The sequence below is a fragment of the Gopherus flavomarginatus genome, chromosome 2 (genome assembly GCF_025201925.1).
Source record: "Gopherus flavomarginatus isolate rGopFla2 chromosome 2, rGopFla2.mat.asm, whole genome shotgun sequence".
NCBI lineage: Eukaryota > Metazoa > Chordata > Testudines > Testudinidae > Gopherus > Gopherus flavomarginatus.
This window is the reverse complement of record NC_066618.1, coordinates 58,233,702-58,261,280: the sequence shown is the minus strand read 5'-3', so window position 1 is coordinate 58,261,280 and position 27,579 is coordinate 58,233,702. Positions and strand designations below refer to the sequence as shown.

The 27,579-nt window shown below is 42.4% G+C and overlaps 1 protein-coding gene across 2 annotated transcripts in view; it reads right to left on the bottom strand.

Annotated features, from left to right (window-relative positions):
* Positions 1–12,128, bottom strand: part of LRRC72 (leucine rich repeat containing 72) — a 39,284-nt gene extending 27,156 nt beyond the window's left edge. For both annotated transcript variants that reach the window (XM_050938762.1, XM_050938761.1), the window contains exons 1-2: positions 11,979–12,128; positions 9,277–9,350 (exon numbers count right to left, since the gene is read on the bottom strand). In XM_050938762.1, the coding sequence (XP_050794719.1) occupies positions 9,277–9,350; positions 11,979–12,011 (107 nt within the window). In that variant the 5' untranslated portion in view covers positions 12,012–12,128. The remainder of the gene's footprint in view (positions 1–9,276; positions 9,351–11,978) is intronic.
* Positions 12,129–27,579: the final 15,451 nt, after the last annotated feature.

The window sequence follows — 27,579 nt, the reverse complement described above, 5'->3', positions numbered from 1 at the left end:
GCGGCAGATGGGCTGCTGCTGTGTCAATCGAAAGCCACACTCAGCTTTGGTAGTTATCAAGGGTTGGGGGTGTTTTACTAATCTCATTGCGGATGCGTGTAAGTGCTTGAGACTAGTAAAGTTTAGCTTTAAGTGAAAGCACTCTTGTGTTGTTCTGTTTGTGCCAGCCATCTATCGGTCAGACGGCCATGTCTCCCCGATTTATTTCCTGACATCTCCTTGCATAGAGTAAAAGTTACCAAGAGCTCTGAGTTGAAAGAACCCTGGGTAACAAATGGAGCTGGTGGATAATCTCGATTCTTTAAGGTGTAGCATGTAGTCCAGGATAAGCGTGTGCTACGTCAACTTGGTGGGAGACACACCAGCATTGAAATCTAGTCCATTTGTGAACCTAAGTGAGTCTAGTTGTGTCACACCTGCTATTCAAAAATATCTGTTTGACTGCACCCAAACAGGTCATTTCTAAATCCCAGAACCATAGAGGAGCCAGGTTTTGAGGTGCAGCATCTGTGGATTGGGATGGAGGATGCATCCTATGTCCTGTGAAAGGAGCCACGGCATTAGATGGAGAGAGATTGGTTAGCATACCGTCAAGTGGAGTAGGTAACTTGTGGCCATGTTGGAGCTATTAGTATGACATGACATTGATCCTCCTGTATCTTGCTAAGTATTTGGAATAGGAGGGGCTAGGGAAGGAAGGCATAAAGGAATGGCATCTTATGTTCTGAGGAATGCATCTCCAAGAGATCCATGTCCCAGTCCCACTCTGGAACAGAATTGAGGGTAGCAGGTGTTGTGCTATATGGCAAAAAGATCTATGGTGGCAATCCTCATCACTTGAAGATGCGCTGAAGTGCTCACATATCCAGTTCCCACTCCTGATCGTGGGAGAACCTCCTGCTCAATACGTTCACAGTGTTCCAGTGTCCCAGAAGGTAAGCCACTGAAATGATCATGTTGTGTTGGATACACCAGTTCCACAATTTGAGTGACTCTGACAATAAAGAGTGTAACCTCACTCCACCCTACCTATTGATGTAACACATGCAGGTGAGATTGTCCATCATGACTCTGATGGTCTGAGTGGAGGGAGGAAATGTCAGCAGGCATTGCAGACTGCTGTAGTTCTAGGAGATTAATGTCTCAGGTGGGTTCGGTTAACTACCATCTTCCCTGCACTGTGTGATCATGGAGATGCACTCCCCAACTGATTAGGGAGGCATCAATTGTTAGGATCGTGGTCAGTGGTGGTTGGAGGAAAGGAACTCCAACATAGGCATTGTTAGGCTGTGTCCACCAAAGTAGTGAGTCCTTGACTCTCATCAGCATGGATAAAAGTTTGTGGAGACTGCGGGGGGGGGAGGAGATATAGTGTACGCAGCCATGCCTGAAGACATTGCATGGGTAGTCTTGCGTGACTGACCACGAAAGTGGCTGATGCCATGTGGCCTAGAAGTTGGAGGCATGTTCTGGCAGAGATCTGGGGGCAAATCTGTGAATTGGATACCATATATGAGAATCAGTGAGGTGGTAGGAAGGCTCTGGCTTGTATGGCATCCAACTGTGTCCCGATTAATTCCAGTTGTTGTATTGCATTAAAGTGGACTTTTCAAGGAAACTCAGCATCATGAACAGGTCCATTGTTATGTGAACGGCTCACAGAGTGTGGTTTCAGATGCGGCATTGAGAAGACAGTCATCCAAGTATGGAAAGATGACAGCTCCTTGTTTCTTTAGGTAGACACTGACTACTGCAAGAATCTTGGAGAACACCCACGGTGCCATGGACAGTACGAAAGGCAGTACCTTGTACTGGTAGTGGTTATTGCCCACAACAAATCAGAGAAATCGCCTTTGGGCTGGGTGTATTGTAATATGAAAGCATGTGTGTTGGAGGTTGAGGGCTGAGACCCAGTGCCCCTGTTCCAGTACTGCAATAATAGTTGAGAGGGTAGCCATCTTGAAGCATGCAGTTTGACTAAATTGTTTAGATTGCGGAGGTCCAGGCTGGGTTGCCAGCCACCAGATTTCTTCCAGATCAGGAAACAGTGGGAGCAGAAACCCTGTCCCACGTGCTGGGAAGGGACTGGTTCCATGGCTCTCCATTGCAGAAGATTATTTATTTCTCCCCGTAGAATAGAATTGTGAGAGAAGTCCCTGAAAAGGGATGGGGAGAGGAGGTAGTGGGGCAGGATAGTTAAGAAGGAGATGGAGTATCCTTCCTTGATTATCTCCAGAACCTACTTATCCAAAGTGATGAGTCTCCAAGATGAGAAAAATTGAGCTAGTCAGTCACCAACCTGGTGGAATGTCAAAGATGGTGGGAATGACTGGAAGAGGGGGAGGCTTCTTGGGTCTTCCACCACACCTTCAAAATTGTTGTTTCAGTGAGGAGTGCCTGAGAGGTAGCCCCTTGAGGAATGGGCTGTCTATGTTTCATAGGAGGCCTTTTGTCTTTGGTGCTGAGTGTTATAATGCTGTTGAGGATTGTACTCCTGTGATTGGGAGCGTCTCTTTGGTGCTGGCATGTAAATTCTGAGAGAGCAGAGTGTAGCTTGGGAGTCTTTAAGGGAGTGCAGACAATCATCCATGCACTGTGAGAATAGCTTCTGGCGCTCAAAAAGTAAGTCTTCTACTGTGGTTTATACCACCTTAGGAAAACCTGAGAGGTGGAGTCATGATGCACACCTCATGAACACAGCAGTCATGAAGGATTAGGCAGTGGTGTCTGCATATTCTAACAAGGCTTGTAGGGTTGTACAGGTTAGGAGGTGTCCTTCCAACATTAGGGACTGGAATTGCCCTTTCTTGGTCCCCAGTAGATCATAGAATCATAGAAGATTAGGGTTGGAAGAGACCTCAGGAGGTCATCTAATCCAACCGCCTGCTAAAAGCAGGACCAATGCCAACTAAATCATTCCAGCTAGGGCTTTGTCAAGCTGGGCCTGAAAAACCTCTAAGGATGGAGATTCCACCACTCCCTAGCTAACCCATTCCAGTGCTTCACCACTCTCCTAGTGAAATAGTGTTTCCTAAAATCCAACCTAGACTTCCCCTACTGCAACTTGAGACCATTGCTCCTTGTTCTGTCATCTACCATCACTGAGAACAGCCCAGTTCCATCCTCTTTGGAACACCTCCTTAAGGTAGTTGAAGGCTACTATAAAATCTCACCTCACTTTTCTCTTCTGCAGATTAAACAAGGTCAGTTCCCTCAGCATCTCCTTGTAAGTCATGTACCCCAGCCCCCTGATCATTTTTGCTGCCCTCCACTGAACTCTCCAATTTGTCCCCATCCTTTCTGTAGTGGGGGGCCCAAAACTGGACACAATACTCCAGAGTTTTCAAAGATAATGGCCAATGACTCTGCAATCACATTGGCCAATTCCCTCAGATGCATTAGATCTGGACCATGGCAGAGTTCCTCCAATCTGGAGTAGTTTGTGTAATTATACTTAGCCATGAGGGCTTCATAGTTTGAGATTCTAAATTGGAGCATGGCTGATGAATACTCTTTGTGTCCAAATACGTCTGAGTGTTTCCACTTCTGTCTGGATAGCTAGAATGGGATTGGCATTGATGGCTTTTCTCTTGCACTGTATTGACCACCTAGGAATTTGGGATGGGGCTCGAGAATAGAAATCGTGCATCCTTCACCAGAACATATTTTTTTCTGGTGCATTTTCAGGTCAGAGGGATGGATAGAGAGGTCTGCCAGAGCACCTTTGCGGGGTCAAGAAGAACCTTATTGATCGGTAGTGCCAACCCCCTGCTCAAAGCAGGACCAACACCAACTAAATCATTCCAGCTACGGCTTTGTCAAACCAGGCCTGAAAAACCTCTAAGGATGGAGATTCCACCACCTCCCTAGGTAACCCATTCCAGTGCTTCACCACCCTCCTAGTGAAATAGTGCTTCTTAATATCCAACCTAGACTTCTCCTACTGCAACTTGAGATCATTGCTCCTTGTTCTGTCATCTGCCACCATTGAGAACAGCTCAGTTCCATCCTCTTTGGAACACCAAGATGTGTGGAGAATATCAAGCAGTTTATGATGCTGGTCCTTGACTTCCTCCAAAGGAATCTGCAGTGAGTTTGCAATCCTGTGGAATAAGTCTTGAAAATGTCTGAAGTCATCAGCAGATATTGGGGGTGGAAGAGGAAAAATGTAACGTTGGTGGAGCCTCCTCCTCCTGTTCCTCTTCCTGATCTTCCCCTTTACTTGGTATCCGCAGGGGTTCAACCAGTGGAGGGCGAGAGACCAATGGAGAAGGGAGAGGTGTAGGTCTCAGGGAGTTCTGAACTGTGCTCTGTACATGGCCCAAGGGTCCCAATATGCCAATGTGGAGGGAGTGTAACATGTGGTTGCATCTCAAGTGGTTCATGCCAAGATTGTGGACCAGATGTAGACTGTGGATAGTGAGGATGAGCAGGTCTGATCTGCCTAGTAGATGAGGGAGCAATGGAGCTCTCCTCTTCCTCCTTCTCATCACTGGGGAAGAGAGGTGCCATCCTCAACTGAAAAAGGGAGGAATGTCATGAGTCTGGAGAGAAGGGTGGAAGTGTGGGGGAGGACAAGTCGAAGGAGTGGAGACTCAGAGATGTTAGAGACCAGCAGGTCTTTAGGGTATCTAAAGTTTTGTGGAGGGGGAAAAAACATCGTCGGTGCCAGTGTACAATTCGGTGTCAAAAAAAGAGTGTATTCTCCCAAAGTGTCTGTAGATAGTGCCAGAGACTTGGTTGGTCCCAATGACTTGGCCAGTTCTGATGACGTGACCAGTGCCAATGATTTCAATAGAGCTAAGGGCTTACTCGGAGCCAATGGCTTTGTCGGTATCAGAAAGGGCATAGGTGATAGCAGTTTATAGGTGCCTAGCTCCTGAAGTTGGCCTGTCTTGTTCCCCAGAGTCGGGAAACGGAGCCAAGGCCTGTAGGTCTGCCCAGTTAGGGTCTTTAGACTATTTCTTCATATTGACACCAGAGGCACTTGAACAGGCCCTGGAGCTGTGCCCCATCAGATGAGATTGAGGCAACAGATCTTGCCAGGGATGGTATTCTAGAGGGTGTGCCTCAAAGTGTGAGGAGGTAGCCCATTTCTTTTCATCCAAGCAAGAAAGAGATGATTTTCTCCTCAAGGGATGTGAGGAGTAAGGATTAGAAATGACCTCACAGAGTATGTAGGCCACTCCGGGGAAGAGTCTAGGCCCAGGTTCAATGTCAGTTGCAGCAATTTCTCCATGAGGAGAAGTTTTAATCTAATGTCCTGGTCTTTTCTGGCTCTGGGTTTCAGAGAAAGGCAGTGAATACATGGTGGGTGGTCACCTGTTACCGGGAAGGTGGAGCCACAAGAAATGCACCTCTTAAACCCAGGGGATCTGGGCATAAGGATAGAGGAAAAAGGCTTTCTGGTCAGGAAGGGTGGAAAGCATGGAAAACGGAAACCTAAACTATGAAATAACTGTAAAGATAAAGTTAAAACAAAAAAAAATGTTTATAGATAGAAGGAAGAAAGGTGAAGAAGAAAATACTAACTACACCAACAGGTAAGGGACTGTCTAGTGAGGTAATAGGAGAAGCAGGCTCTGCAGTGGATTCCATCTCAGACCAAAGTTGGTAGAGAAGGAACTGGGGGTGGTTGGACCACACAGTGATATATCTGCATCCTGCTCACAGCACAAGAAGTGGGAGGGGCACATATGCAGTCCAGCGGGCACTGCTGATGGAGATCTCAGATCTCAGGCACAGGGGACAATCTCGCACCTACAAATAGAGCACCCACAAGGACATCATTCAAAGAAGAAGCTATGATTACTGTTACAGTCCTCCTCTCTCCTGCATTCCCTCCTATTTTTTAATTACACTCACTTGATGTGTCTTGTTTTAAAATAGACTGTCAGCTCCTTGGGGCAGGAACTGTCTCTCTTCTATTTATACAGCAACTAGCACAATGGGGAATTAGGTCACTAGGGTAATATAAATGACAATAAACTTCCATCACCAGAAAACCCAAGTTGAGCTGCCCAATAATTTTTGTAATACTTGCTTCTCCCTCATCTTCCACTGCCATAAAGGATTTTTGTTTCCTCTATGATATTTATCTTAAAATTGATTTTGTAAATGGACTTGACCAAGTTGCAGGATCAGGACCTGTGTTTGGCAAGAAAGCATAAGATCAGAAATGACTAACATCATATCATCAGTCTAAAGTGCCAATTGATTTGTTTATGAATGAACTGTAAAACTTAGTATCTGATTTTTCTCTAATCTTCCATGCAAACTGCTCCATATCCAGGAAAAAGAGAAGAGGAAAGATGAGACTAGGCACCTCTGCTTAGTCCAGTTTTTAAAAATAATCTGCTTGAAGCATACTCCACCAACTAAGGGTACATCTATACTACGAGCTGGTGTGATTCTCAGCTCAATCCCTGCTCAAGGAGAAATACTTGCACTAGCTCTAATCAAGATAGTGCACTAAAAGTAGGAGTGTAGCCACAATGATGCAAGAGGTTAGCTACTCTGAGTATGTATCTGTCCGAGACCATAAGTATGTACTTGGGGCAGCTAGCTGCTCACACCATCAGAACTAGCAGGTATGTCTCCTTGATCTGGGAATTATACCCCCACTCACAGCATAGACATACCTTTAATCTTGGTTTATGTGCTTATGCTTCCATTTTTTGAAGCCTAGATAGTCCAATACAAACTAATAGTCCTTTGTTAATTTGGTAAATCAGCCTTCCTTAAAATAATCCATAGACATGATCCTGAAAACACTTACTCACATGCTTTAAGGTGAGTAATCAGTAAGTAGATTATTCAAAGTAGTGAAATAAAAAATGTAAGTGTTTATTGGATCAGGATCTTCATATTTAGACTACTCTTTTACAGGGCTATTATATGATTCTTTTATATAGTTTTACTGATCAAATCCTGCATTATTTCACAGTCCATCAAGCTGAAGTTTCTCTTTGCTGTCTCTTAGCAGAGGAATTGTCTTTGCACTTCCTGCACTACTCTTAATTTTATAAATTACATTTTAATTCACTTTCTTCCCTCCCTAATAATATGCTCATTTTAACGATCTTGACTCTTGCTCTGTTCTTTCTGGTACTAAGGCATTTAAATGGCCCCAAGTAGAGATTAATTCCTTTCACATTTTAAAAGAGCCTGTCCTTTTACATATGCCTTCCAGCCTTTGCATGTCTTTTACAAACTCATCCTTTTTGGCCTCCAGCATTTCTTTCCAGCTTTCGGTATTCAAAGGTACATTTTTTCATGTCCTTTAATAGCACTGGTTTTAAAATATGATTTTCATCTCTAGTTTGACAGATTTTAATAATTAATTTTTCTTCTTAGTTTAGCCAGCAGAACATCATGTCAAGTCAAAAATATGGGGATATCATCTGATATTGAGACTGGCTGAGATTCAAGGATTGCGTACACTGGAATGGGGAAAACGATCCCTTGCTGAGCATACTGATCATTTCCATATCTGCCATCTGATCTGTTCTTTTTATTCCTGAGCAAAAACTGTTGCAATAGCACTACAGTTACACATTTATCACTCCAAAATCAGGAAACACAATTGGTAAGGTTACATGCAGACTTAACTCTGCCCCCTTATGTGTATACATAATAATTTTTAATTAAATGATCACCTATTAGTCAAATAATATAAAATAATATCACATATCTTTTTCTACAATCATAGATACTTCTAATTTTTTTTCATTATTTTATACTTAAACTAATTTTATTTTCCTAATGGTTTATATCTTTATTGATTTATACTTTCTATATGTTAAGTTCTCTCTAACATTTATTTTAATAATTTTTCAGCACCAATGTACAATACATTTTATTTTCAAACAGCAGCACAGCCTTTTAAATGCAATTCGGGGAATGAGTCTTTTAGGTGCAATTCAGGGGATAAGGCAGATTTTTAGAAGTATTTAGGTACCCAAGTTACAGATAAGCACTGAGTAGCATTTTCAAAAGCACCTAGACCAAGATCCTCAAAGGTATTTAGGCTCCTGACTTCCATTGAAATAAATGAGAGTTAGGGGCCTAAATACCTTTGAGGATCTGGGCCTAAGTCTGGCCCCTCATGCCTAACTCCCATTGAAATCAATCTGGGCAATCAATGTAAATCCCAGTAGGTACATATCCATAACTTTAGACACTTAAATACCTTTTAAAAAATGGCCCTATATTATTACGCTAACGTAGCTGTGTAAACATGATATGCACAGTGCAATTGTGAGGTTGTAGCCAGGAGTACAACAATTTCTGGATGAGTCCTTAACTGGAAATTCAAAGTGAGCCTCTAAACAACTTTCAGGTGTCCTCTTTTCTGCACTCTATACATTATGGCACCGTATCAAAATGTTCATCCTAACATGTCACCTAATAATCTGTCATTCTTCTCCACATCAGGTTCCTGGTGTCTTTGACCCCTCCCATCTGCTATGGGCTCTCTCCCTTTCCTTCCCATTTCCCAAATATTTCTGGCTACTTCCTACAATTGACAGTAGGTGGTAAAAGAAGCCACTATAGCTATCCTACTACTTCTCTAGATAGCAGTGAATTGCTCTCATGCCTGGGAACTCCAAGGCCATTGCAGGAAGTGAGGGATGGACAACATAAAGACAGATATGCAGGTTCTTAGCCAATGATGCTCCTGTACTCTCAACTTGTGCTTGCCTTCTTGCTGCTTCTCCCACCCAACTTTACAAGCTAGTCAGAAAAGTGAAGAGCAGCCCATCGAGAACTGGATAAATTCATGGTGGCTAAGTCCATAAATGGCTATTAGCCAGGATGGGTAAGGAATGGTGTCCCTAGCCTCTGTTTGTCAGAGAATGGAGATGGATGGCAGGAGAGAGATCACTTGATCATTGCCTGTTAGGTTCACTCCCTCTGAGGCACCTGGCATTGGCTACTGTCGGTAGACAGGATACTGGGGTAGATGGACCTTTGGTCTGACCTGGTACGGCCGTTATTATGTTCTTATGTACCTGATTTCTCTCCTTCTTGTGCTGGAAGGTCATGCAGAGCTCTATGAACTCATGTACCTTCAGGCACTGCTAGAGCTGGATCTACATCGACGGCTGAGGAAGTGAACTACTTAACTGTGAATTTAGTTGGCCTATATATGTCAGCAAAATTTCACTATTTCTCTCTATTTTTATACCTGGTCCACCATCTGTTGTGTAAGTATGATTTATTGTGTGCTTCATATATAAATAACTTTGTATTAGTAATATAAATAGTACTTACTGTCCAGCAAGGTACAACACTGAGACATCCATGTCCCTCTTAAAGCCACATATCTTTAGCTGATTTTCTATTGCCTGAGAACAAAATTAATTTGTCAGACTTCATCCCAGCAAGTAAAGATCTTGCAAGCAATAACAATAAGGTCTAAAGTAAAGACAGGTGAAACTGGAAGCTTCTGTTTTAAACTGATCAGAAGAGAATATCTACATTTATGGTACTCTTACTCCAGTTTTTCTTATCCTTATCATATTTGTTTCTTTAAATAGATACATTGCTACATATCTGGGAAAAAACACCACTGCACAAGTAGTGCATTCTCAAGGGCAGGACTGGGATAGAATAAAACCAGCAGACTAATTCTTGCTAATGACCAGCAGACCCTTGTAGATGATCAAATCTTGAATATTAATAAAGTGCAGAACCTGCAAACACATATACAGCTTAACTGTACACAATAAGCATAAATATACATAGATAAATTGTGCAGGATTGGAACCTAAGTGATTAAACAGGATTTAAAAAAACACAACTACTTAATCACAACATGTAACTTATCCATTTATTTTGACAAATGTAGTTTTAATTGTGATTTTTCATGGTATACTATACCAGTAAGTTACCATGGTATATTTTACAAGAGCAATGAAGTCTTAGCAACATGAAGCATCATTATGGCTCTCAGCTATTAAAACTTTGCTCAAACATAGCAGATTTTCTGCCAGAATTAGTAGGCTTACTACGGGAGAATTAGAAGGTTTTTACTATATACTTCAATGTATGCAATGTGTCTGAGACTAGTTTGGTGCAAAACCTCTAAAAAATCTATTTATAGTATATAGTAAATTATATCTGAGATTAGTGTGGTCCAAAACATCTAAAAAATTAAAATCTATCTATAGTATATAGTAAACATAGATGTTGACTTTACTTTAGAAATACAAAATTGCTTAGGAACATTGATATATGTTACAACCTTGCTTCTCCGAGGATAGAGGATTTTGCAGTTTGTAGAGTAATTACAGCTGCACAGCACAACTGTTTGTAAGAGAAACATGCACAGCACGGTTTTGAGATCTGGGAGAAGGTTAAAGAAAGTTTATTTCTTTTCCTTAAATCCCAATATTTCAGCCTCCTTCCACATTCCCTCCTTATCCTTCAGGCATGTAATCCTCCCTGCTGCCTCCCCTTTCTCAACCAGCCCTCCCTGTGTTCCAAAAGAACCTGATGAATCTAGATCCTGGTCCTACTGCTGCTAAAACTTCCTGCCCATTCTCCTGAGGCAGGTTCCAGCTGTGCTTGCACAGGGCCCAGATTTGAAGCTTCTCCATACCAGATATTTCCTCATGGACTCTCCCTCACTACCAAAAAGTGGTTTATAGGATAACTCATAGTGAGCATCCATATCTAGCACAATTTTAGAAGGAAGAGGCAAACAGAGGAATTAGAGCATACAGAGATGGATAGGGCATTTATCTGATCATCCAGTTGCCTGGCTAATACTAGTGGGATTGAATCTGGGACTTTAAAATTGGGATAATCCATGACATCTCATCATACTGTGTCAGTTTCTTTCTAACCTCTTGAGGATGAAATGGAGAGGTGACATGCTGCTGTTTATTTTACCGGTTTTTCTTGTAAGGACATGATGAAGGGGAAGTTGCTGCATATATCAAAGACTCTTTCCCTTTAGAGATAAAATGGCATAAGGGAAGAGTAGGCAGTCTTACTCAGCTGGCACAGTAAGGTTTGCTGATTTTCTGTATATTTTTCTCTCACCACAATAGGGATGGAAAGTGATTTTGCTGTATAGATCACTGCCTCTCACCCCAATGGGAAGAAGGGGAGCTTGCTGTGTGCGAGTCACTACCTTGGAAGGGTGCAGGGGGGAGTCACTGTCTAATCCCAATAGAGAGGGCATGAGGGTTACTGTGAAGGTTAGTCTCACCCCCCATGGGGGGCTAGACTCATAGAATATCACAGTTGGAAGGGACCTAAAGAGGTCATCTAGTCCAACCCCCTGCTCAAAGCAGGACCAATCCCCAGGCAGATTTTTTGCCCCAAATGGCCCTTTAAGTATTGAACTCACAACCCTGGGTTTAGTAGGCCAAAGCTCAAACCACTGAGCTATCTCCTTACTATGGGAGTTGCTATCTGACCCATGGGGATGGGATGCATGGGGTTGCTGTGGGGGGCACTCTCTCACCCCCATGGGGATGGGATGCATGGGATTGCTGTGGGGAGCACTGACTCACCCCCACTGGTATGGGATGCATAGGGGTCACTGTGTCACCCCAACAGAGAGGGCATGGGGGGGTTCTGTGGGGGTCATGGTCTCACCGCTCTTGGGGGCTGCTGTGGGATCCCAGTTTTACCCCCATGCAGTGGGTGTGGGGTTCCTGCCTCTCTCCTTCAGGGAGCTGATGAGTCAGTGTCTCACCCAAAGGGCAGAGGCAGTGGTCAGCGTCAGCCTCTCCCATTACACCGACAGTGTGCGGCAAGGGGTCTTGCTGGGAGATTATACAGAGGCGGCGGGGGGGTGGGGGCGCTAGGGGCCGGGATATACCAAGCGAGGTTGCGCAGGATTGGTGGGGGGAGGTTAGCGGCTCGGCGCCCGCTCCCCACTCAGGGTCGGGAGGCTGGCGGCTGGGCTGGAGTCAAGAGCGTGGGGCGGCCGCCCCGGGCAGGGAGGCGGAGGGACTCACCCGGCAGCTGCTGCCGCTGCGACTAGCCGCCATTTTGGCTTCCTGTTCCTAAGCAACCGGGGCTCCTGGGGGCAGGGAAAGAGCAAAGAGGAGGGGGGGTGAGGGCCAAGGACCGGGGAGCCGGGAATTGGGAGGGGGCCGGCAGCGAACTTGGGGGCGCGCCCAGTTAGGAATCTCACTGGCCGGGAACGCGCGGGGGCGGTGTGAGAGGGACAGTGATCAGGGCAGTGTAGGTTTGGGCATAGTGACAGTGTTGGGGGGGCATGATGGGGGTTTGTGACAGCGCTGGGGACTAAGTCATGTATTAAAACTGGACGCTTAGCTAAAAGAAATCCGTTGGTGCTGGAACTAGGGCTGTGCCGCGCCCCCGGCCTGACTTGAAGTGGTTTCCCTTGTAAATACAGGGTTTCCTGTTTCATTCAGTGACTCTCAGCGGCCCTACGATAAAAATGGTTCCAGCACACCTGAAGAAATAGGCAAAGGTCTAGCAGTAGAGTGGCCCCCTGAGCCTCCACAGTGGCCCATGAATTGAAGGCAGATCTGGAGGGGTTTATGTGGGAGGAAGTGGGAGCAGCTGAAATAGCTAATCTCAGGGCTTGTCTACACTGGCACTTTACAGTGCAGCAACTTTCTTGCTCAGGGCTGTGAAAAAACACACACCGAGCGCTGCAAGTTTCAGCACTGTAACGTGCCAGTGTAAACAGTGCACCAGCACCGGGAGCACACGCGGCTCATGGAGGTGGGTTTTTTAGAGCGCTGGAAGAGCTCTACTACACAAGCTACAGCAGTGCTTTAATGTTGCCAGTGTAGACAAGCCCTCAGTTATAGTTATGTTCCTGGATGGAGCCTCTGCCCCAACATCTGAACTCTCTGAATTCCTTGTTTGAGTGTTGCGGGGAAAGAAAAAAGGGTGATATTGAAGTCAGTGTGCCCTGGTATGAGACCTCAGGGAAGGGAAAACATGAGAGCAACAGAAAAAGCTTGAGGTCATCTTTGGCTTTAGTGGGTCTTGCTGATTTATGAACTGGAAAGACAGGAACTTTTTTACAGCCCTGTATTTCTGTCATTATTTGAGTAGCAACCATAGGTGTTCTTGGCAGTTGGGCAAATATTTGTGAACTTTAATGTACAAAAAATTTATACCACTTACACTACTGATATGCAACTTACAAATCAGCTTCACACCTTAATACACATTCTGAGTCCAGTTCCTTCAACACATACTTTGCTGTGACATAAAATGCATTCAACTTAACACAGGTTTTAAACCAACTCAAAATATTTATGACTTCCACATGTCCAAGCAGCTGTTGCCATGTTATTTGTACTACCATTTATGCTACATAGATTGAGTGAAAAATAGCATAAGGCCATTTCTAGAGACCGAAAATATATATGTGGCACAATGGAAAATGATCTAGCTGCAATAAAAATCTGTGTGAAGACTTGGAATTATATTTAGAATTTCTGTTATATGGAGTTAACAGAAATAGGTGTTACAGACCATGTGCAATTAATAAAGAATAAGAATTGTACATGCAAATACATAAATAAACTACCACTCATGGAATTAATTATGTTCAGACCACTAAAAAAATGGATGGAGTGTGTGTGTGGTGGACGGGTGGAGCTACAAATATATTGCATGAATGAAACTGTCACAGAAAAGTTGTGAAAGTAGCTTCCATTCCAGCCAGGTGGCTTTAGACAACTGAAAATCTTAAATAAGAAAAATTAGATTTCTTAAGAGTATATAAATAACAGCAGGAAAGTCTTTAATCATTCATTTTAGCTGCTAAAATACCTCTTGGGACGTGGATTGAAATGGTGCTTTACTGCCGATGAGGAAATGCTTGAGAGGCAAACAGGTATATAGAAAGACAATCTATTCATTTTAGATTTCACAGAAGAACAAGCTTTAAATCAACACAACAAAGCTATTGTTTTGGAATTCTGTAAAGGGAGAAGGGCAGTCAAAAATGGGAACCATGCTTTCATCTATAATGGTAAAATGAAATTTCCAGCAGCTGAATTTTTTAACACACTTTTAATGTGAAGATGCTAATCTAAGGAGAATTAGTTATTCCAGCCTGGAGCTTGAAGTCCTTATTCAGGCTCCCACTTAGGCAAATAGAACTTGAAAAGAGTATATTTACACTTTTAAAAACAAATCAAGTATTTTAAATAGTGAGTGTACATATAATCTTACCTCCTACAACCATTACCTGCCTGGCCTCTTCCCTTTGGATGTTATTTTCCTCTATTCTGGGATCTATCACTTACATTTTAAGATGTTCATGGATGTGACTTGTTATTTATGTGTATTGTGGTAAATGTTTAACACAGTTGTGGGTGCGATTAAACGATCACTTTTGTTGTATTTTGAAATGTAAGGTCAGGGTTTATATCTGTTTTTATGTTAATATACAGCTGCAACAACAAGCCATACATGTGCCCTCTTAACAGTACCATTATCCAACAGCATTAACTTCCGCTCTGCTCCATTTTTCCAAAGAGTACTATGAGCAGTGAAGCATGGTACCAGTGTAACAGTTGTGATGGGTGTGTGCCATACCGGGCAGAGCACAATCCAGACTAATGAATAGTTGTCACCCCAGAGGTGAAAGTAAGCCAGTACGGTCTGGCACAGCATACTGGCAAGAGCTGGTATGCTGTGCTGGACTGGACCAGCTTCCCCGGCAGTGATTTAAAGGGCCCAGGGCTCCAGCCACTGTGGGAAGCCCCGGGCCCTTTAAAGCGCCACCACCGGAGCTCTGGCAGCGAGGCTTGGGCAGCGCTTTAAAGGGCCTGGGGCTCCCCACAGTGACCAGAGCCTCTGGCCCTTTAATCCCCATCAGAGCCCAGCAGCTGTGCTCGGGCGGGGATTTAAAAGGCCTGGGGCTCCTGAAGCTGCAGGAAGCCCCAGGCCCTTTAAAGCGCTGCTGCCAGAGCTCCGGCAGCCGGGCTTGGGTGGTGCTTTAAAGGGCCCAGGGCTCCCCACAGCGGCCGGAGCCTCTGGCCCTTTAAATCACCACCAGAGCCTGGCTTGGGCAGGAATGCAAAAGGCCTGGTGCTCTGGCCTCTGCGGGGAGCCCCAGGCCCTTTAAATCACTGCCGGAGCTCCAGCAGCGGGGCTCGGTCGGCCCTTTATTTCGCCCCACAACCCCAGGGCTCCCGGCCACCTCTGCAGCTGGTAACTCCAGGGTGATTTAAAGGCCCTGGGGCTCCCAGCTGCAGCTGGAGCCCCAGGGCCTTTAAATCTTTAAAGGCCACGCCTCTTCTGGTTTACATCATGCCCCCACTCAGGACTCCGGCGTACCAGTAAGTCCTTTCTGTTACTTTCACTCCTGGTCACCCCTGCCCTGTAACCCTGGGGTGCCCTTTACCATGCCCTGCTGATATGGCCTCCAACCTGAACTGCTCACAAACAGCCTCCAGTATGTAAGTCACTCCCAGCTATATCTGTGTGTGCAGCAGCCAGCCAGCCACACCTTGACTTATACCAGCTTTGGTTATGCTGCAGGGAGACCCCAATACCCCATTCCCAGAAATATATGCCCTATACTGCCCAGCCCTCTCCTAGATAGTACAAATATATTAAGTCCATTATTTCTTTAAGGGAATGATATACCAGTTTATTATTTTAAACAGTTATTCAGACACTTCAATTTAAACACACTGGATTAGACAAAACAGTAGAACAAGTTAATTAGTTACAAAGAGATTTTAAGTGAGTACAATTAATGAAGCATCAAAGTAAGAAATGGTTACAAGAAAAATAAAGATAAAATGCTTAGTGGAGCCTAATAACTAGGTTAGATGCAAAGCAAAGTTTTCTCACAACATGCTTTCAGCAGTCTTACTGACCAAACTCTTTAGGTTAGGAGGACCCTCCACCACAGTCTAATGGCTCCTTCCTTTGTCTTTTCAAGAACAGAAAATGCAATGGGCAGGGAAAGAGAGAGCAGTGTCTTCTTATTATAGTTCTGTTCCTACTTTGAGAAGCATTTCCAGTTGGGAGCAAGGCGACAGGCAATCTGTGTGGAAGGAAACTCAATGTTGTTTCTTTGCTAAGACATAGAATTTTTGCCCCTGCTTGCTTTCCTGACAAAGAATAGCCACTTAGCAGTAATGGTCCATTAGCCTTGTTTACACCTAGCTGAAGTGTCAATTTGCCCTTTGTGTCTGAGGAAGAGTTTAGCCACTCTCCCTGCAGACTTATCTGGCAAACGTACTTTTAGTCATGATCTCAGCTTATGTTTATAACTTATGTTTATACGCTGCTATGTGTATTTTGCCATGATATTTTTGATCAGCAAATTATGAGTTTAACCTGCAGGGTTACCAAGCACACACAGTCTCAGGTAGCCCCAACTAAAATTTAAAAAAAGGCCTTGAAACACTTCAGAGCAGCTCAGTCATACAAACAAAGCAGTCATAATTCATAGTTCTCATGGAACAGTGGGTGAAGACAAATATGCCTGCAGCCGGCCTTCCAGACAACAGCACAACTAGACAATTCTTCTTTCAGTGCTCTGATGGCCTTCTGTGCTGCACAATTGGTCTGAAAAGCCCTCTCCTGTGTAGGCCCGGACTGAACTCCTTGAACCTCAAATGGGTAGCTGCATTCAAACATCATCAGTTTTAGGGACCATACCATTTTTATTAGGAGAAAAAGAAGGAAACATAACATGGAGAAGGGAAATTTTAAAAAGTCATTGATAAGAAGAAAGAGTGCTCCTGGCTTTATAACTCCAGCACAGAAATTCAGCTTTAGGTAAATGAGAGAAAGCAGCACCTTCCTTCAGTGACATTCTTTGCCCCATAAAGGATACTTTCCCTTTAGTGTGATGCTCTGGGGAAAAGAGGTCAGGTGAAATCCAGAGCCCAATAAAGTAAGTGGAAAAACTTCCATTGACTTAAATAGGTTCAGGATTTAATCCCTTATTATAGCAACACTGTTTTTTGCTAATGCCTTCCCTGCTCTGCTGTCTCCTCATGTGCTCTTCTTGCTATTCCACTAATGCTTTCCCTCTCCTTTCTTTTTATTTGTTCTACTCCACTTCTTTAAAACAAAAGGTTGTTAGCAGAGAGGGCCTCAGACATAATGATACGAAACTAGGATAGGATCAATTCAAAATTGGAGGATTTTTTTTCTGACCCAAAAGATTAAGGCCATGGCTACACTGGCACTTTACAGCGCTGCAACTTTCGTGCTCAGGGGTGTGAAAAAACACTCCCCTGAGCACTGCAAGATACAGCGCTGTAAAGCCTCAGTGTAATCAGTGCTGCAGCGCTGGGAGCGCGGCTCCCAGCGCTGCAAGCTACACCCCTAAGGGATGTGGTTTATGTGCAGGTTTACGCTGCAAGCTACACCCATAAGGGATGTGGTTTATGTGGCGCTCCGACTACACTCACACTTCAAAGCGCTGCCGCAGCAGCGCTTTTAAATTTCAAGTGTAGCCAGACCCTAATACTTTTATTTAGCTCTTACTATATACAGAGAGTTTCTTCTACACATCTCAAAGTATTTTACAGAGGAAGGTATCCTAATCTCCATTTTATAGATGGAGAAATCAAAGCCCAGAAAGCTGAAGTAATTTGTCCAAGACCTCACACTAGGTCAATGGCAAAGCCAGAAAAAAAAAACAACCCAAAAGTGTCCTGACTCCCAGTCCAATGCCCAAACAGCACTGCCTTCTGTGATTTCTTTTTTTTTTCTTTTTTTTTTAAAAAAAAAAGCTTTTAGGTTGTGATGTATCCCAAGAAATTTGAGCCCCAAAAGTAATTTTTTGAGACAGTTATCAGTGACTGAAAATCTGTATGTAGAAGGGAAATGCCATTTCAGCATTAATTCTAAAGCTGTTTCCATTATTCTCTAACCCTGAATTTTGAGCTAAAGTAAAGAACATTATTTTATAATAGAACATGGTGATATTTTCTCCACCTCGAAAACAAGCTTTGCATCTCATTTTTGAAAACGCAGATGTTTTGTTCTGGAAGTACGTAGTAAAGTAATATACAAAACAGAAGACAAACTGGAAGTTGGGCTATATTATAGGAACATTTTCACATGTTCAAATATTTTCATATTTAGGTGAAAAAAGCACAACATATAAAATGGGAATTTTTAAAGAAGTAAGTAATGAAAATCTGAATGTCTGGATTGTGCAGTCTCGTGTTGATTTTGGACATTAAAAGATTATTAACTCTGGAGAATGACTGATGGAACCTTGTCTTCAACACTCAATTGTCAATATAAATATTATGAACTTGTTCAACAGTAAGGGGATTGTTTGGCATTTTGGCAATGCTCACAGTGCAATCAACCACAGATTATGAGTGCTGTTAGACAATGTGTGTTAGTGCATAAAACCGATCAATTATCCCCACTGGCTAGGTTATTCTGGCACTGGGACTGAAAACTTGTTCTATCGTGAACTGTATGTACCTCACAGATACATATGAAATATGTCATTGTTTCTCTTTAATTACTTTAAGATAAATTGCAATCCCACCCATAGCAAGTATGGGAATATCTGCTCTATAATTTTCACACTTCTGCCTTATGGGTTGTGAAACTTAGTTGGGCATTAAAAGAGGCACTTTAGAAAACTGGTGCATATCTTGAACGTGGTGCAACTATTAAAAATGAAAAAATGCTGTGTAGCACTCTAATTAAGAGTTGATAGGTCTATCTATAGGCAGTTTTCAGTCTGACAGGCATTATTAACTCTCAAGTGAAATGCACATATGTAAAGTTTATGTCTCACTCCACTATAGGTTCCAGGGCCAGAAAGGACCATCATCACCTACTCTGTCCTCCTGTATAAGACAGGTCATAGAACTTCCCCAAAATAATTCCTAGAGCATAGTACTTTTTAAAAAAATACATCTAATCTTGACTTAAATATTGCTAGTAATTGCAAATCTACCACAATCCTTAGTAAGTTGTTCCAAGGGTTAATTACCCGCACTGTTAAAAAATGTATGCCTTATTTCCAGTCTGAATTCGTCTTGCTTCAACTTCAAACTATTGGATCTTGTTATACCTTAGACTGCTAGATTGAAAAGCCCATTATCAAAATATTTGTTCCCCATGTAGGTACTTATAAACTGTGATGTGTGACAAGTGTTATGCCTCAAATCTGAAATCCTAGACATTCAATAGTGCTTTTGCAGCATTTGTGTGTACCCTGTGGTGCTCATGAAAGTGAGAGAGTCAGCACATATTGTGGACAAGTACTCTGCAAAATTCCATCCACAATTCAGTCAGTGCATCTCTATCCTGACCTCTGCCATCCCTGCTATTCTAGTCCTAGTCTCTTCAACAGACATGGACAATTCTGCCAAAGTCTGTGCCCTGCCAGCCTAGTCATATGAAACTCAGCAGCATCAAGGAAGCTTGTTGTTGAGAGCTACACTGGGGTCTCCCAGTCCCATAAAGACAAAATATTTGAAAAAGGAAAACTCATTATACTCATCACCCTACATAGCACTCCACCTTATTCAAAATGGTCAAAGGCCAACTTTTCTTGGACAAAAAAAGAGCTTTTTTTTCATTCCTGGTTCTTAAACTCAGAGCTAAATTTAAAAATGAGATATTCCCTTTCTTCTTTGATATGAGGCTTAGAACAGATGGATTTTTATATATTCCTTGCTATAAATCATATTTCAGCATGTATACCTGAATCATACACTTAATGTCTTGACAATTTAGAGTCATGGCCTTCTGTTAGAATGGCATATTGCCTACTCATGTGTTATTCAAACCCTTTCCACAGGAAAATATGACTAAATAGTAAAGACTTTTTAAGGATACGCCATTTCTTCTGTAGGGAGTCTCTTCCATGTTCCACTCTAAATATGTTATAGCAGTGGTCCTCAATCAGGGGTATGCATACCCCTGGGGGCACACAGAGATCGTCTAGAGGGTACATCAACTCATCTAGATATTTGTCTAGTTTTACAACAGGGTACATAAAAAGCACTAGCAAAGTGAGTACAAACTAAAATTTCATACAGACAACATGTTTATACTGCTCTATACACTATACACTGAAATATAAATACAATATTTATATTCCAATTGATTTATTTTATAAATATATGGTAAAAATGAGAACATAAGCAATTTTTCAGTAATAGTGTGCTGTGACACTTTTGTATTTTTATGTCTGATTTGTAAGCAAGTAGTTTTTAAATGAGGTGAAACTTGGGATACGCAAGACAAATCAGACTTCTGAAAGGGATACAGTAGTCTGGAAAGGTTGAGAGCCACTGTGTTATAGGAAAATACTGCTCATATAGTCACTTTGAGTCCTGGCAATCCTATGGACCAGGGATCAGCAACCTTTCAGAAGTGATGTGCTGAGTCTTCATTTATTCACTCTAATTTAAGGTTTCACGTGCCAGTAATACATTTTAACGTTTTTAGAAGGTCTCTTTCTATAAGTCTATAATATATAACTAAACTATTATTGTATGTAAAGTAAATAAGGTTTTTAAAATGTTTAAGGAGCTTCATTTAAAATTAAATTAAAATGCAGAGCTCCCAGACTGGTGGCCAGGACCTGGGCAGTGTGAGTGCCACTGAAAATCAGCTCACGTGCCACCTTCGGCACCCATGCCCATAGGTTGCCTACCCCTGCTATGGACAATGGCAGATGACAAAGTGAATCACAAAGGAGTGAATCCAACAGTTTAAGATATATGTTTGTCCTTGCCATAAGAAATAGAAAGCCATCAAAAGAGGCAATAATTTAGCAGGTCCACAGCATGTGGTGCACTGTCTTTACCTATTGAATATAAATACAAACAAGATCACACACTTTTTTCGCTACCTGTGGTCATAAATTGTCTGAGAGGATAGGAGATTCTACTGAAAGAATGGGCATGTTATAATTAGGAGTAAAAGCTGTCAAATATAAAGGTAGGAAGATACACCTTCCAAATTAGAAAGAAAAGGTTTTTTTCTCAAGTTCAGAACCAGCACGAACCACAGAATGCTGGAAGGTAAAGATGACGAGAGGAAATGTTGATCACTGGAAAAGACAAAAAATAAACATGTCTCAAGGTCTTTGAGGAAGAGTTTGGAGCAGTTCAATATGAACTAACATAACTAACCACCCAAGTACATATCTGCCTGAGACCCTACATGCATACTTACTGCTCACATTGCAGTGGGCTGTGCTCTGTTTTTAGTATACTAGCTAGATCAGAGCTAGCACAGGTATGTCTCCTTGAGTTGGGAATTACTTCCCCAGCTTGAAGTATAGCTGTACCCTAAAATAGCTGTAGCTTCCCTTGATAGATAAATTGATATAATACTAGCTAATAAATATATTAGAGCAAAATATAGATATTATGAATCACAGATAAATGTACAAAAGATGTTAAGCTTTGTAAAGGCAAAGTAATGCATTCTGAAATGTTTCATTTTGTATTCATGAATGACAATACATTTTAAAATACTAGGCTATAATTACTAGAAAAATCAAGCTATAGTCCTCAGTATTAGAGCCTTAGAAATAAAAGCAACAAGGCATACTTCTGCCCAACAAAGGTAGTTTTCCCTCCTCAACTATAAAGCTGTCATCAAATCAATATTTTGCAAAACTTAACTTTTTCCTTGGCAATTGCCTTAACTTCCTGGGTTCCGTTAGGACCCAGAATCTGCTGAGAAACTGCTAAACAAATGAAAAAAAATGCTTTAGCTTTTTGTCTAATAGCATCTAATTAAGAGTTGATAGCCCTATCAATAGGCAGCTTTCACTTCGACAGGCATTTAACCCTAAGACCGAATGCTCATATGTAAAGTATATATAATTATGTTTTTTGTCAAAATTGTCTTCTTTAGAGGTGTTTAAATTCTACTTAACTGAATCATATTAAAGTAAAAAGCTGGTCTACGTGCTTGAGGCAATTCCTGTAAATGATGTTTCCTCTTTATATTAAGATTTCTGAGATATTGAGTTTCCAGTTAGATTACTTGAGGTTTAGATTTTGGGCTGTATATTTTAGAAAACTCCATTTGGTTCTATGGTTTACTATGTACTTCAAGTTTGTATGCTTTTGCCAATTTATAGCCAGGCTTACCCTATAAGCCAGCATACTAAAGTGTATTATAGCTTGTTAGAAATAGGGTGCCCATAATATTTCCCATCAATAATACAGTGCTTTATTTTATATTTATGAGGTAAAAAAAGTCCATGCCTATAAAAATTACTTTGTTGGAGACAAAAAAAAATCCCTGGTTGTGTGAGAAATTTTAGGGTGATAATACAAGGATCAGTAACTTTTCTTTTTGCTGTACACAGATGTATCTATTCCTTTGACTTTTTAGAGCACCTGTCTTTAACCTGGATGCTCATACAAAAGGTAAAAATTACAAATAAGTTTTTCAAAACAAAATTACCAATACTGCCCATATCACATAATATCATCTTCCAAATATTAAGAACCTCTGCAAAAAGAACTGTGTATAATCTATTAATCTAAAACTCTGATCCTTCCTCCTGCTGGAAGAAATTAGTATTACAGCCTGCTCTGAAGATAAGCAAACCTGGGCTCTGTCTGAGCAAGAAAAGAACATCTGACACAACTTTTTGTACTTGGATACCACAATACTATGCACTTTTGAAAAATATAACAGATAGAAATGCAGATGGTTCAGGCTTCAAAATTCTCGGTTTCTCTATTTCAAGTAAATTTGCTGTTGTGATGTAATTTGTTGCTCAACTTCACAGACTCCTCATTAGTGTACTGACAAATGTATTATTTCTAGGCATGTCCAGATGAGTCATACTGATACATTATGGTACTTGTGTTCAAAGGGAGGTCTGAGCCCATGTTCCTTGGTAGTCAGGGATAATTTGTAAAGACATCTGCATTTTTGAAGGATCGGTTTCAAAATAAAACTATTAACCTTCAATTTGAATGACATTGGATAAAATTGACACTTGACACTACAAAAAATTGTGAGAGTGAGTGGATCAGAGATGGTCCTTACATAATAAAGAGCAGAACTTGCTTGCAAAGTACACATTTGCTTCTACTACAGTTACCCACTAGATGGTGTTCCTCATCAGACATGCCATTTTAAGGCTGACAGAAAGATGAATCATTCTAGTTTTATTTCACAGCTGCCACTGCCATAATTCTGAATCCCAAGAATATGTCCAAGTTGAGTGCTATCACAAGTTTTTCAGCTTTAAAATTCAGCAAGATTCTATTTGTAGACAAAATAAATAACCTAATTAAGGTGTAGGATAATTCATTTTTGCATGTTTTCATTTTTTAATTAGTCTTAGTAGATACATTATCATGTGCATGTTCTATAAACAATTTAGAATGGACTCTTTATTGAAAATATGTATTGCATAGTTCATATTATATAGGAGCTAGAGATGTTGGATAGCAAAAAAAAATATTGGCCATGCCATATTTAACACAGGTGGACAAACAGAATAGTTCCCTTCCTTCCAGGATAAGAGATGTGACAGTCAGAGGAAAGGATATAATGAAGGATTCCAGTGAATTTCCACCTATTGTACCCCATGAGTATAATAACATGAGGGAAAGGAAATATGATAGCATAAAATGGCAACTCTTGGTATGCCTTGGGACAAAAACCCAAGCCAGAAATGATGCAAATGATCTTCTTACAGATTTTTCCAGTAGCAAATATGAGTAAATAAAGGAGAAGACTGATATGAAAAATCAATCGTTGATGCTACTAATGGTATAGGGGAAAGAGTTTTGGATTTGTGGGGAAGTCAAATTATAAGGCAATACCTTAAGAGCCATGGAAAAGAAATAAGGTTACATTCTTTACTCAGTCACATTTGGTTGAACGGGGCTGCATATGTGTAACTGAGCAGAAAATTTGGTTCCCAAAACCAAACTGTATCCCTTTACATTTTTTGCTAGCAAATTGGCTAGACAGGAAAACATTTTTATTTTAGTTTTTCTGTTTGTGTTAAGTATGTTTTTTTCAAGAGTGTCTTGCCTTATTTGTCTGTTGACTTGATTGTAATTTCTCAAGGGCATGGACTGTCTTAATGTCTGTGCACAGTGCTCAGCAAAGCATACTTCCAAAACAAAGTCCAGGACAGGGAGCTGAACTTGATGACTTCTTGAGGTCCCTTCCAGCCTAAGTTAGACTGCTAAATCAGCAATTGATTTGCAAGAGTGCTGAGAACCCCTTAGCTTCCACAGAGGTAAATGGGAGCCGCAAGGTGGTCAGCATTTTGACATTTTAACAGCAACAACAAAAACTAAAACCATCAGTATTTAGTTCTTTGCAGCACTGTGTAAAGACCACAAAGAAAAGCCAATTGCTAGTTAGTTGGAGAAACATGAACTGAAGTCTGCATATAACTTCACAGAGAGAAAGCTAAGGCACAAGTAACTGTCCAAATTTGAGAAACTTAAAACCAGCAGTGAACAAGGCAAAGAAGAAAATCCAAAGTGAGAAGAGATAGAAGTAGAGAAAGCAGGGAGAGGTGGTTTCAGATAGCAAGACTGAAGAGATACAGGCCAGGGTTTGGCTACCAATGAAACCAGCATGGCTGCAAATGCTTCTGAGACCTTATAAAGCCTAGGAAGCCACTCCTATAGGAAAAAAGACACTAGTATATTGAGTAAAAGACAAGTTTTTAAAAGACTGAAAGACATTGTCTGTGAAACAATTCCATGCCTGGGCAGGAAACACAGAGACCTTATGTTCTTACGTTATGTTCTTATCAAAGTATTATTATAGTGCAGTATTAGAAGTTCTGGACCCCCTACAGCTGTGCTAAGAGATTCTGGTCAAGTGGCTGAGGTAAAGCTGAGCATTCTGATGTGATAGTGGTTGGTAATGATGCACAGTTATATTGAGCTCCAACTAGAAGCCGCATCCCCTTGCCATGCCTTGCCTTGCCTTGTGGATGGCAGATGGTACAATATGACTGCTAGCCATTATCATCACCCCATGGGTGCTCCTGGCCGACCTCGGTTAGGTTGGTCAGGGGTGCCTGGCCAGACATGGGTGCTCCTGGCTGGCCTTGGTGAGGTCGGTTGGGGGCGCCTGGACAAAAAGGGGAATGATTCCAGGTCATTCTCTTCTTTAAATTTCATCTAATGGAGATGCAGTCCTGCTTGGAATATCATGCCAGCTGGAGGCTTCTGCCTCAGGCTGCACTCCCAGCTGGCAGCACTGTGTGGTTGCACTTACCCCTTGCTCCCATGGCTCATGAAGCCTGGACAGTAGTAAGGAGCAGTTCAACTATAGGCTGAGCAAGTGCATAGAATGGTGGTAGAATGTGCCTTTGGACATTTAAAAGCTCGCTGGTGCAGTTTACTCACTCAGTTAGACCTCAGCAAAACCAATATTCCCATCGTTATTACTGCTTGCTGTGTGCTCCACAATATCTGTGAGAGTAATGAGGAGACATTTATGGCAGGGTGGGAGGTTGAGGCAAATCGCCTGGCCACTGATTACGCGCAGCCAGACACCAGGGCAGTTAGAAGAGCGAAGCAGGACGCACTGTGCATCAGAGAAGCTTTGAAAACCAGTTTCATGACTGGCCAGGCTACGGTGTGAAAGTTTTGTTTGTTTCTCCTTGATAAAAACCCACCACCTTGGTTCACTTCCCTGAAAGTCAACCACCCTCCCCTCCCCCCTTTGATCTCCACTTGCAGAGGCAATAAAGTTATTGCTGTTTCAAATTCATGCATTCTTTATTAATTCATCACGCAAATGGGGGGATAACTGCCAAGGTAGCCCAGGAGGGGTGGGGGAGGAGGGAAGCACAGGGGTGGGGTAGTTCCAGGGGCACCCCCTAGAATGGCATGCAGCTCATCATAGAAGCGACATGTCTGGGACTCTGACCCGGAGCGGCCGTTTGCCTCTCTGGTTCTTTTGTAGGCTTCATGGGGCACTGCTGTGGGTCCCTGTTATAACCTCTGTCCTTCATGCCCTTGGAGATTTTTTCAAATATTCTGGCATTTTGTCTTTTGGAACGGAGTTCGGATAGCACGGATTCATCTCCCCATACAGTGATCAGATCCTGTACCTCCTGTTTGGTCCATGCTGGAACTCTTTTGTGATTCTGGGACTCTATGGTCACCTGTACTGATGAGCTCTGCATGGTCACCTGTGCTGATCAGCTCGCTACGCTGGCCAAACAGGAAATGAAATTCAAAAGTTCGTGAGACTTTTCCTGTCTACCTGGCCACTGCATCTGAGTTGAGAATGCTGTCCAGAGTGGTCACAATGGAGCACTCTGGGGTAGCTCCCAGAGGCCAATACCGTCGAATTGCATCCACACTATCCCAAATTCGACCCAGCAGGGTCGATTTCAGCACTAATCCCCTCGTCGGGGAGAAGAACAGAAATTGATTTTAAAAGCCCTTTAAGTTGACAAAAATGGCTTTGTCGTGTGGACGGGTGCAAGGCTAAATCAATCTAATACTGCTAAATTTGCCCTAAACTCGTAGTGTAGACCAGGGGTTAGACATGCCTTCATGTGCCCTTGCGGGATCTAAAATCTCAGCACTTAGCTACAGCTATGCTCTTGCATATACAAAGGCCCCTAAACCACAAGCTGATCTGTGCAGATGGTACCCTGTGTTATGGACCAGGATGGAGGCAGTCTGGCCTAGTAGTCATTAGGAATCAGGTCTAGTGGGCAGAACAAGCATCCAGGTTGGGGAACGAAGCTAGGGGTCAGCACCAGAGCCAGAAATCAAGCCAGAGTCAGAACCAGGAATCAAAGCCAAGGGTCAGATACCACATGCCAGAGCAAAGGGACAAGCCAGAGTCAGACGTTGGAGGCCAGGGTTGGAGCCAGGGCTGGTCACTGATGATTGGAGGCGAGGTATAAGGGCAGGAACGTGAGGAGAGGCAAGGATCAAGCACGGAGCAGGAGAACAGTGGGAACAGGACTCTAAAAGGATTCAGGAACAGGGCTGGGTGAAGCCACAACAGAAACCATCCTGTTGCTCAAAGTTCCTGTGCCTCCTTCTGGATTAAATAGTGTACTTGGGCCAATTGGTGGAGCTGGGTGATCCTCCAGTCAAGGGTCCCATTAGTGGCAGCTTGGCTAAGGCTATGGTCCTACTAGCTCCTCTGCCCCTTAGATTTCAGTAGATGCTGGATGTAGGCCAGGATGCAGCAGCTGTTTAGAGAATCCTAAGCCTGGGTTCAAGACCCAGGACATCATGTACCCATGAGGCAGCCAATGAAGTTGATAGGTCTATGTGCAACTGCAGGAGTCTACCCATATGAAGCAGTTTCCAGAAGAGTGGATAATCCTTATAGGGAATAATAGTTTGATAATCCTTATAGGGAACCTAAATCCACAGTCTCATACTTAAGGCTCCCCCAAATAGGCAACCTCTTTCCAAAGCACACATCAATTATACAGTCACATCAGTCACCTTGCTGAAAGTTCTACGAGTACATAAATTCCATGTGTGTGTCCACTTAGGCAGAAAACTCCACAGTTGTATGCTTGTCTAGCTTTGACAATCCCAGCTTCACTTTTCAGCATGCTAGCATTTTACTTTGAAAAATTCCAAGACTCTAAGGATAACATGTCTGTTACTTGCTCAA